We start from the raw sequence: 12,203 nt of genomic DNA, 5'->3' as shown, positions 1-12,203 counted from the left end.
CAGCTATCGAAACTTCTGGTAGCTAAAGAAATTGGCACACTTCACAGTAATAGACAAATAGACATGACTTCCAAAAAGAAAACAAGACATTGAATGCGTGAGGAGACCCTCAATGTGGAGAAAAGTACGCTAAATATAAATGATGTTCTTAAATTGCTAATGTCTATTCACACAGGACTAGAACTACCCATTACTTATGTGCCCCCCCCCCCCCAAAAAAAAAAAAACAGTATGTAATTCAGCCCGGGAAATTTACTTTGCAGCCAGGTAAAAATGACCAACATGGCAGATTCTGATGGGACTAAAATCACAGGAATATTAGGTAATAACTGCAATTACAGGACATGCATGGGTAAAACGAATCCCTTCAGAATTAATTTGTGGATTCAACATGAAAGTTTTGGTTTGCCAAATTTTTAATTATTTAATAATCATATTTTCTTTCCATTTCCACACTTTCCAAATATTTGTTTCCAAATGTTAATACCAAAACCTTGCAAAACTGTACTTGAACTGTCCTGAGATGAATGACCTCAAATTCTTTTTTTTACAACAGAACAAAATGACTAATTACCTTCAATCCATTTTAAGCACATAGTGCTTGTTGAACACTGTGTAATATCTACCAGTTGTAGATGATGCCAAGGTTATGTGCAGAATTTGGATGAAACTTACAATGATTGCTATTGAGATGAGGTAAAAAATATTATTTAATTTTGGATGTTTGACTTTGCTAAAAACAGATGTTAAAGATGGTGGAAGCACGCACATGCCACTGTTGTTCTAGCTGTTCCTGATAGGCTATGGATGTGAGGATCCATCAGACACACCTAACAAGCACAACTACTTTTGATTTATTTCATTTAGAATTTAAAATTAATCATGGTACTCCTGCAAAAATCTTTTGCAGTAGCTGCTATGAGCTTTGCTGGCTTAGATATGGTGGTTGGAATTAAGTTTTTTTTTCGCTCTGGGAAAAAAAATGATTCCTTCCGATAAGGAATTTTGTTTCATTTTATTTGGTCAACAGGCAAAAATAAATAAATAAACTCACCTCAAGATAAGAAAAAGCAACATCAAAAATTTTTTCATTCTTGACTTGATCAATTCGATTGAATAGTTCATTCATGGTGAGATACATCACTCCAGGGCTGTTTTCAGATCCCAACATGGTGTGTGTCTTCCCTGCTCCCGTTGCACCATAGGCAAATACTGAAGGATTTCAAGGATGAAAACGTAAACAATTGGTCACTGCTGTACATTACATTTATTTGGCAGACGCTTTAATCCAAAGCGACGTACAAAAGTGCATTTCATGGTCATGGACAACTACAAAACACAGGTCCAGTAAGATATAGCTAATACTTATTTTGTACAGCTATTTCTAGCCAAGAACACAGTTTAGTTCACACAGTGAACACTATTCTGACCTAACCTCTGCCAAGCCAACTAGGCAGAAGAACAAGCTACAATATTAGGACAAATACAAATTACCAGAAATTACCCTATAGCTCTTTCGAGGCAATTACTAACTTGATTTGTTTTATATAATAGGAGCAGAAAGCCAAATATGATGTTTAGGTTCAGTCCTGCAATAAAAAAAACAAAGCAATCACAACACACAAACCACGAGTTCAAAGAGCTAGTCTCCACAGGTAAGTGGCAAACAATGGCTTTTTTCCAAATGGAGTTTGGCCCCCTAGTAGTCGGCACACCGGCTTGCCCAGATTGCTGAAGACATTCATTACTCCTGCAACCAAACTATGAGTGGAAACAACAATGTATTTTAGCTTTATTAGTAGACAATACACTACAACAATTCTAAATACGGAGTTTCTAAGTACCACAATTGTCGCGCAGTTGATCCATTTAGCAAGCACCCCCCTCCCTGTAGTTTCTTCTGCAACTATACCCCCTAAGCATGAAACACCGAACAATAGCATCCATTTGAGCCAACAAAAGCTTGAAGGGATGCTAATATAGCGGTGAAAACACTGCTCACTAAGTACCAAAATAAAGTAGAAATTTTTGTGGAATTACACCATGTAATTCTACTATCAACATCATCTACTAAATATGGAATAAAAATATCATCTTATCATGTCTGACACATAAAAATGTCCCTTTCAAAATTCATTGTCTTAAACAATCCGCTTGAGAAATACACATGCTAGACTTATGTTAGTTATTGGTAAGCAAGCTGTGCAAAAGGCTCAGAGTATGGACAGTGAAGACCTAACCATGTTGCTAGGCAACGCCCCTTTCGTTTACGGCTCGCGCTTGCCACTTAATTTTGTGCAAAGTTAGTCAGTTCAACGGTAATTTCTAGCGAGTTAAGTTTCCTTTGTGTGCGTCAATAAATAGCAGTAAGTACACCTTTCTGTATCGTCAAGGATATTTAGTTTAGATTATTAGTGAATCCATTGTCTGATAGTAATTTGTATAGCATAATGTCTAAGTTTTATCAGCAGTATTCCGTTAACATTTACCACAGATTGGCGATTTATGCTAGGTATATTTGAGTGTTATTCCTTGCGACTTCGCATCTACATACGGTAGAATATTCCGTTGCGTTTAGTAACCTATGTGATTAGCACCGTTTATTTCATGTTATTGTATAACTGATATTCAAGATTTCTAACCGTGATGCTAGTTAAATAATGTTTGATGCCTAGGGGTGATAGAGAGATTTATGTAGCCTATATAATGTACGGCTGATAATAAGTGTAGAAGTAGGCTAACTGTATCTCTTTTTCCTTGTTTAGAACCACACACACACACACATGCACACCCACCTGATTTAATCCTAAGAGGAGACCAGAGATTGCCTGTGCCTGTGTATTTGCATTCCATTTATAATAAACCCCCCAAAAGAATTTCCTGCCTCCGTGTCCTGACCAAACACCCCATATTGTTGACAAACTCCTAACCACCAAGAGCTTCATTACAATTTATGGTCCTTCGAGCCGGATAGAGTCACCAATATGGCAGCCAGTAGAGAAGGAACCAGTCTCCCTGCTTCACCATCTGTGTGCCCTGTGCGCGCAGTTCAGCGACTAAGATATTTGGAAGATTATTTAGTGCAGTATACAGACCAACGGAATGTAGAGCAGATACACAGGCGCGAAGAGGAGAGAGAACAGCCTAGTCCTGTTAGGAGCACATCCTCCATGCCACCGGTGTGGAGTGAGCATGAAGCCATCGTGCACCAAGCTATGGAGACAGCACGGCAACAGAGTGAGACAGCCAAGAGGCAGACGAAGCTTTTGGAGTTTGTCCTGCAGCGCCATTCCCCTCGGTCCTCAGCTCAGTCATCAAGGAGGTTGTCACGGCATCAGACACCAGCTCGCCCACATCACCCAGAAAGAGCAAGTGAGCAGTATCCCCCTGCCAGTGCCCCTCACCATTCCCGAACTGATGATCACTCAAGTGTAGCTGCAGAACTGGCTCATCAGCTAGAAGATTTAAGTATCCACCACCAAAAGTGGCCATTGCCTCCACCTCTCAGCCGAGACATTCATCCCCCTCAATCCCCCCGTGCTTGACCCACGCCATAGCCTTCAGGCTATCAAGCAAGAGAACGAACATGACCCAGCTTCCCATCTTCAGCTACAGTATCTGCCTCCACCCAGGCATCCGCCCACGCATCAGCTTGAGCAACAGTCAGCATATCAACCTCCTTATGTGCCCTACCCCTCCTACCCAGGGAACCCGGTCATGCCAACACCTTATCACCCCAATATAGAAGGCCCCACGTTTCCAGACTTCACGAAAGAAGATAGAGCCCAGTATGTGGAGCTTCGCCTTTCCCTCAGCACCCTCCTGCATCCCACGCAATCTGAGCATTACAAGTATACCATCCTGCTGAAGCATGTGAAAGTACCTCAAGCCCATCGCCTTGTGCTAGCCCATGCAGAGTCTAGTACGCCCCACTCTGAAGCTCTGAAGGCACGAGATGAGCGTTACGGACGCCCATATCAGTCCGCGCTGAAGGAGATAGAGGACATGGAACGCTTACCCCCCATCCGAGACGATAGGGCTTTCGACGAGTTCGTCACCAGAATGCAGTCACTAGTCGGGATGCTGAAGTCTCTTAAAGGAGAAGGTCGCGAGGGACTCCACTGCGGCTCAAACATGAAGCGCCTCCTCAGTACTCCCCAAGCACCAGCAAGAGAAGTTCCGTCGACAACAGTACAGGAAGGATCCTGATCAGTTGAAGCTGTCACTCATTGACTTCTCGGATTGGCTGAAAGCTGAAGTCAGATGCCTGGACATTGAGCCCTCCCTTCAAGCCCACAGCGAGAAGGACAAGAAAGACTCCAAGTACAAGTCCAAGGTGAAGGTCACTACGGTGATACATGGGACAGATAGCTCCAAAGATCCACAGTCAGACGTAACCTCCAAAGCAGCTCCTTCCATTCAGACCCGAGGTAAGGCTAAGATATACTGCCCTTACTGCAACTCAGAACACTATCTCAGCCAATGCGAGAGCTTCGCTAAGCTAACCAAAGGGGAGATGGTGGACTGGATCAAAACCAAGAGAAGGTGCTGGAGATGTGGTCGTTCTCACCTAGCCTCCGCCTGTGACCTGAAGAAGCCATGTCGACTTTGTAAGTCTAAACACCTCTCCATTCTGCACGAGGTCAACCAGAGAAGTGAGAATGAGCCCGCCAACACAGCGGCCATCACATCGACAGCAGAGACTCACTACCTAGATCAGCCAAATGGATATAGCCGAGTGTTGCTGAAGATCGTCAGAGTCAACCAGTACTACCGGGACAGTGTTCAACACATATGCAGTGCTGGACGATGGTTCGGAGAGAACTATCCTGCTCTCATCTGCAGCACGCCGCCTGGGAATGCGGGGTCAAGCAGAAGATCTGACTCTTCGAACCATCCGCCAGGATATCAAGACACTGCCAGGCTCACGTGTCTCCTTCGCCATAACGTCTGTAACACAGCCCAGAAAGAGGTTCCTCATCCAAGGTGCTTTCACAGGTGACCACCTAGGCCTGTCTCAGTACACCTACCCAGTTTCCCAGCTCCAGAAGAAGTATCGACACCTGGCAGGCTTGCCGATTCCACCCATTGATGGAGCTCAGCCAACCCTCCTGATCGGATCTGACCAAGCCAGTCTAATCGTTCCGATTGAGCCAGTGCACCTGGGCCACCCTGGTGGCCCTGCAGCAGTCAAGACTAATCTCGGCTGGACACTCCAGGGTCCAGCTAAGTACCTTCAGCAAAAGCTTCCGCCCGCACAGTGCTTCTTCACGGCAGTTTCAACTCCTTCTGCTGAGCTGTTTCGTCAAGTTGAACGAATGTGGCAGTTGGACACGCTGCCTTTCAAGAGTGAGAGGTTAGTGACCAGATCCAGACAGGACAAGTACGCAGTGGACCTGTTAGAGGCCGAGACCACCCGTGTAGAGGTCGACGGAGTGCATCGTTATGCTACTCCCCTCCTGCGAGTCCAAACCATGCCTAAGCTGCAAGTTCCAAAGGAAATTGTGATGAAAAACCTGCGGAACACAGAGAAGAGGTTAGCTCAAGACTCACAGCGTGCATCTACTTAGGAGGAGATCAAGAAACTAGAGGTCGCTGGGTACGCCACGAAGATTGACTCCCATGAACCTGACACATCCGAAGAATTGTGGTTCCTGCCACACCACATAGTCAGACATAATGGCAAAGACCGGATTGTGTTCAACTGCAGCTTCCAGATAGGCGGACAGAGTCTAAACAACTACCTACTCCCTCACTCCTTGGAGTCCTCCTATGCTTCAGGGAACATCGAGTCGCGATGAGTGGAGACATCAAAGGGATGTTTCATCAGGTTCGCCTGTTGGACAAAGACAAGCCCTTGCTGAGGTTCCTTTGGAGGGACCTGAAGACCGACGAGTCACCCTCAGTATACCAGTGGGAAGTCCTGCCCTTCGGAACGACGTGCAGCCCTTGTTGCGCGATCTTTGCTCTCCAGAAACACGTCATCGAGTCCAGCCAATCAGGAGAGGATGTACGTCACACAGGGTTCATACACTTTTTCACCAATGGTTTTCAATTACTTTTCCATGACTTCTCCACAACCTTTAACTCCACAACCTACATCATGAAACCTATGCACTTGTTGTACGTCGCTCTGGATAAGAGCGTCTGCTAAATGCCTATAATGTAATGAAATGTAATGTAACTGAATTTCCATGACCAAAACAAATGACTTTATCTCAGCGGCACGATTTAAAATTATTTATTGTAACACTAAGTAAAATTAGGTCTGCATCTGAAACATATGGTGCCTCTCTAAAACAAATAAACACCAGATAGACACACTTAGATGCATTCTCTCATATTTTAATTCGAATAGTTTAACATTTTTGTCAATGTCTCAAACAGGGCTCGAAATTGCGACCATTTTGGTCGCATATGCTCCTGAAATTTAATCTGTGCGACCTCAAAATATAATTGGGAGCATTTGTGCGAGTGCAAATAATTGTTCTGGTGCAACCTTTTTTTTTTCTCTTCTTTTTCCAGTCGAACGTCTCTTTCTCTGTACATTCGCTAGTTAGTACAGTCAGTATGTGCCTTGTGAGCTGATGGTGACCCTTCTAACCAATCGTGAGCTTGACATTCTTACCTTTAATGCTGATTTTAAATTGGTTAATATTAGCCTTCAATCACTCCACTGTCACGCGACACAGAGAGCTAACGCGTTAACTGAAGACAAAAGTTTATGTTCAATTTATTAGCATTATCGAAAACTGAAAACTTGAAGCGAACATTATTTTTTTGAAACGTTAATGTGTAGCGACCCGGTTGAAACAGCTAATTTCTCCGATGCAGTTTACTGGCGGTTGATTTAATTAGTGGTATTAATGTGACGAGAAGCGCCTTGTCGTTTGAATGCATAACATGCAATTCCTTGAAGAGTCGACACATTTTAGGCGTGACAGTTTAACTGTTACTTGTAAACCGTACTGTTATATTGTAGTTTTTTACCAATAAAAAAAACTATTGCATATATTGTTGGTGCTCCTTACATTTTGGTGGGTGCTCCTAACTTTTTGAAGTTGGGAGCACCAGTGCTAGCAAGTTAAAAAGTTAATTTCGAGCCCCCTATTATTGAAGCTGCACTTCCCTGGCATATTGTCGGCACAGTAGGGCCTACGTTTACTAACTGCTACATTAGCAGAAGCGTGCCTGTTGGGCGTGCCTGTAAACAGACTGAGCCAGACCGAATTAACTTCTCACACCACCAAAATACCGCGAAGGTTACGTGCCAATTTACGTTTTATTACTATACATACTATTTTTATGATTGGATTAATTAGTAATTATATTTAATGCAACTTTAGCTATATTTCCATTACTTTTCAAAAAATATTATTCTCCATAACTTTTCCAGGGCCTGGAAATTGCATTTTAAATTTCAATGACTTTTCCAGGTTTTTCATGTCCGTACGAACCCTGGTCACAGTGTGGAACAGTGCTTTTACGTCCATAACTGTCTGCAGCGTCTACCTACTGAAGACGAAGCAAGGAGCCTCGTGACGAAGCTGAGAGCCCTCCTAATCAGAGGTGGCTTCGAGATCCGCCAGTGGGCCAGTAACCAGCCAGAAGTGATCTGCCACTTGCCCAAGGAGGCCAAGTCTGACAGCAGCGAAAGGTTGGTTTCCCAGACCCATGGGGAAGCTCAAGAGATGACGCTAGGTCTCAGTTGGCACCCCCAGGAGGACACACTCCACTACAGGCACCGCCCGGTTGCCCCAAGCCAGACAACCATGCAAAATATCTACAAGATACTAGCAAGCCAGTATGACCCCCTAGGTTATATCCTGCCCTTCACCACAAGAGCCAAAGCTCTGGTCCAGAGACTGTGGGCTAATGACCGTGACTGGGACGACCCACACTTGCCCACCGATCTCCTGCAAGCCTGGAACACATGGGAAGAAGAGCTCCCTCAGCTCCCATCAGTCAGCCTCTCCCGGAGCTACTTCCCATCTGGCATCGATATAAGTGTTATCACCCTCAAGCTTCACGTCTTTTGTGATGCATCAGACTCCGCCTACGGGTCAGTCGCATACCTACATGGTGAAGATCCTCAAGGTCATGTCCATGTGGCCTTCGTGCAGCTCGCTCGTGAGTGGCACCAAAACAGCAATCGATGCCACGCTTGGAACTTTGTGCTGCCCTGACTGGAGCTCAGCTCGCCCAGGTGATCCAGAGAGAGCTCACCCTTCAGTTGAGAGAGACGGTGCTGTGGTCTGACTCCACCACTGTGCTAACCTGGATACAGTCTGAGTCCTGCAGATATAAGGTGTTTGTGGGGACCCGTGTTTCCGAGATCCAAGAGCTGACAGACCACCGGTCATGGAGGTATGTGGACACGCAGAATAACCCTGCAGATGCCATCACCAGAGGGATGACTTTGTCTGACCTCGCCAAGCCGAACCAGTTCAGTCATGGTCCAGCCTTCCTTCAGCAGCCACATGACAGCTGGCCAACCCCGCCGTCTTTCGAGGAGGTTCCAGACGAGACAGAGTTGAAGAAGTCTTCGTTCTGTGACCTCACATCGACCATCTCTGCTCCAGAGATCCCGCCTGTTGATGAATATTCCACCTTTGAAGACCTCCTTGAGGCGACTAGTAGGTCACTGCACGGAGCGGCCTCCCAGCCAAGCGCCCTCAGTGCAGATAACTACGCAGAAGCCGAACTCCGAATCCTACAGAGAGCGCAAAATGATAGCTTTCCAGAAGAGATCAAGTGCCTACAGACAGGGAAAGCTGTTCCATCCGGCAGTCGGCTCATAACACTCACCCCAGAGTACGACATCTCCAAGGGCCTCGTCCGTGTAGGCGGTAGGTTACGCCGTTCTACCAGCCTGGAAGACGACATTGTGCACCCAATCGTGCTAGAACCGAAACACCCTGTCACCAGGCTCATCATACGGCAGTATGATGACAAGCTGTTCCATTCCGGAGCTGAGAGTCTTTGCGGAACTCTGACGCAAGTTTTGGATCCTTCTGGGCCGCCTCATGAAGCCCCTGTTCTATTCAACGGGAGTGGATTGCTTCCTGCAGCAGTACTTACCCTCCTTGCAGTCAAGGCAGAAGTGGGTGAAGGAGACGGGAAATCTTACCATCGGCACAGTGGTGATGGTGATCGATCAGCGGTTACCTCGAGCACTGTGGCTCGTGGGAAGGGTCACAAAGGGCCAAACTCATTGAGCTACCAGCTATCCCAGAGGATACTCCGACAATGGCCCCAGTGGACACTGAGCCTTCAAGGAGCTGATTCGCACAGCGAATCAGGGGGTGGCTGTGCAAAAGGCTCAGAGTATGGGCAGTGAAGACCTCCGTGTCCTGACCAGACACCCCATATGTTGACAAACTCCTAACCACCAAGAGCTTCATTACACAAGCGTTGGTACAAAAATGAATCAATTAGCTGTTATGTTAATTATTGATAATCAAGTTTAAGCAGTCACTGCCAGTGGAAGAAAAGGAGGCTGTGAAGTTCTTACAGGCACTTTGAAAAACTGACCAATTGACAGGTCAAATGACTTAAATGCATTTACTTATGATACGGTAAGTAGTAGTAATTTATTATATTGAAAGACATTATTTGGCACAAAATAATTTAATAACTGCTGTTAACTTTTCGGTAGATATGCATTTGCAGTGTTATAATATAATGTAGGCAGGGTTTGAATTGTCATTGAACGTGGGAGCACGAAATTGGAAAAGCAGTCCCAAAGGCAATTCTGTAAAATAAAATGTATCCACAAAAGGGAATGTTCTTAACTGAATAAAGAAGCTGTATTAATGTTCTATGTCATATTAACAAATTGGAGTTTAAAGGGGCAGTTGCATATACATTGTTACTGTCTGGAATTCTCCAGTTGCCCGCCTGCATGTCTCTTTACTTTTGAACGCTTGAGCCCTGCATATTTCAGAAACAATTCTGAGCAGACAACTTTGAGTTAAAAATCTATAGCTAGCTACATTGATGTGAATGTGGTTACAATGGTTTAAAACATTATTTCCAGCAACCAGTTAGCGAAGAAGTCTGGATTGGACTGTGAAGCCTAACGTTATGTCAATTATGTGAGGGGATGACATTATGGATATTTATATGTGAATAATCAGCAGCTGGTAGAAGATGAACATTATGAGACAAAAACATGCAAATGTAACCTATAAAGCATCTGTTCATAATAATAAGGGTCTTTCTTTATAAAGTGCACATAGCAGCATGTGTTTATAATATTCAAAGACAAAAGTTATTTGAAGTCTACAGTTTAAAAGGAGCTCAACTTTAGATGAAAAAGAAGATAAAAACAGAACATACAAAATGTTAACAGGCTTTGCTACATTGAATGGCTTCGACAGTGGTTTCAGCAAGAGACCAAGCTGGACTATGAACACAGCGGTTCCACCGCACTGCTATGCAGAATTGTTAGCCTATTCACAAGCTCTGAGCTAAGGCTGGCTCAGTTTTTTTTCTTTAAACTTATTAATACATTGGAGGTTTGGCTTGTTATCATTTACTTTGGCTTTTTAATTCTTCTTTATCTACAAATGGTTAGTTTTAGTGGCCATGTGTCCACACTATCAACCAAACTCAGTCTTTAATTTGATCAGTTAAAACACTTCTCTTATGTAAACAGTTTGCAATATACTACAACGTGAATATGGGACTTTTATTCCTTGTAGCATGCATACCTATTTCTGACATAGAGTGGCTTAAGAAGGCAAATAATCCCTCTAAACATGAAGCATCCAATATCCAATCCAGTAGTACCCATTAAGGACCAAGGTTAAGAAACATTGTTTTAGTTAACAGTTGCTGATGTAAAGGCCAAATACTGATCACTGATCACTATCACTACATCACGACTACAATAAATGGACATTGGGGATGCACCAAGAAGAATAAAATGGAAATTTAACTGATACTGTATATAAAAATCTAGACAATTTGCCATTAATGGCATGTGCATCAGTAGGAAGGGACAGAAGCAGTCCATACTACAGCTGCAGGGCCGGCTGGAAATCACAGACTGGAGTGTATTCAAGACCAAAGACCTAGATGTGTACGCAGATCACGTCACTGGATACATTAACATATGCTAGTGGAGGAATGCATCCCCACCAAGACTGTTCGTTCATTTCCAAACCGCAAACCATGGATGAACCCAGACATCCGTAACAAACTAAGGGAACAAAGTACCGCTTTCAAATCAGTGGACTCTAATCTCTACAAGAAGGCCAAGTACGACCTCAGAAAGGCCATCAAAAAGGGAAAAACGGATTACAAAAACAAACTGGAATCACAGTGCGGGGGCTCCGACACCAGACGTATGTGGCAAGGACTGAGGGTCATCACCGACTACAAGGGGAGCTCAGGAGGAGTCACCAACACTGACCCCTCCCTACCAGACGAGCTGAACATGTTTCATGCTCGCTTTGAGAGGGAGAACTCTGAGCCAACCAACAAAATGGCTAACCATCCAGAGGACTACGTACTGCAACTGTCTGAGTCCGAGGTCCGCAGAACCTTCAGGAGGGTGAAAGCATCTTCAGCGCATCACTGCAGCAGTCGGTCATCCCAGTGTTCTTCAAAGAGACAACCATTGTGCCGTTACCCAAGAAGACAAAGGTAACAGACCTCAATGACTATCGTCCAGTGGCTTTAACACCCATAGCCATGGAGTGCCTGGAGAAATTGTTCATGGAACACATAAACAGTAGCATCCCCGACTCCCTGGACCCACTCCAGTTCGCATACAGACCAAACAGGCACTACGCACTGCCCTGGAACACATAGACAGGAGGGACACCTATGCCAGACTGTTGTTTATTGACTACAGCTCTGCGTTCAACACCATCGTTCCCTCCAAGCTGGTCCTGAAACTGAGGGACCAAGGCCTGGGCACCCCCATCTGTAACTGGATTATGGACTTCCTGACAGACAGGCCTCAAGTGGTGAGGATTGGGAACAACACCTCATCCACTCTGGTCCTCACCACCGGAGCGCCTCAAGGCTGCTGCCTCAGCCCTCGGTTGTACTCTCAGTTCACGCGTGGACTGTACTCTCAGTTCACGCGTGGACTGTACAGTCATACACAGCAACAACCGGATTATCAAGTTTACAGACGATACCAGTTATGGGCCTGATAAGCAACGACGACGAGACGGAGTACAGAGACG

The 12,203-nt window shown here is 44.9% G+C and overlaps 1 protein-coding gene across 2 annotated transcripts in view; it reads right to left on the bottom strand.

Annotated features, from left to right (window-relative positions):
* The window catches only part of kif18a (kinesin family member 18A), a 72,673-nt gene that overhangs the window by 55,158 nt on the left and 5,312 nt on the right, over positions 1-12,203 (bottom strand). For both annotated transcript variants that reach the window (XM_035416506.1, XM_035416507.1), the window contains exon 3: positions 1,055-1,212. In XM_035416506.1, the coding sequence (XP_035272397.1) occupies positions 1,055-1,212 (158 nt within the window). The remainder of the gene's footprint in view (positions 1-1,054; positions 1,213-12,203) is intronic.

This window comes from Anguilla anguilla, chromosome 5, assembly GCF_013347855.1.
Source record: "Anguilla anguilla isolate fAngAng1 chromosome 5, fAngAng1.pri, whole genome shotgun sequence".
NCBI lineage: Eukaryota > Metazoa > Chordata > Actinopteri > Anguilliformes > Anguillidae > Anguilla > Anguilla anguilla.
This window is presented reverse-complemented; position numbering and strand designations above follow the sequence as displayed.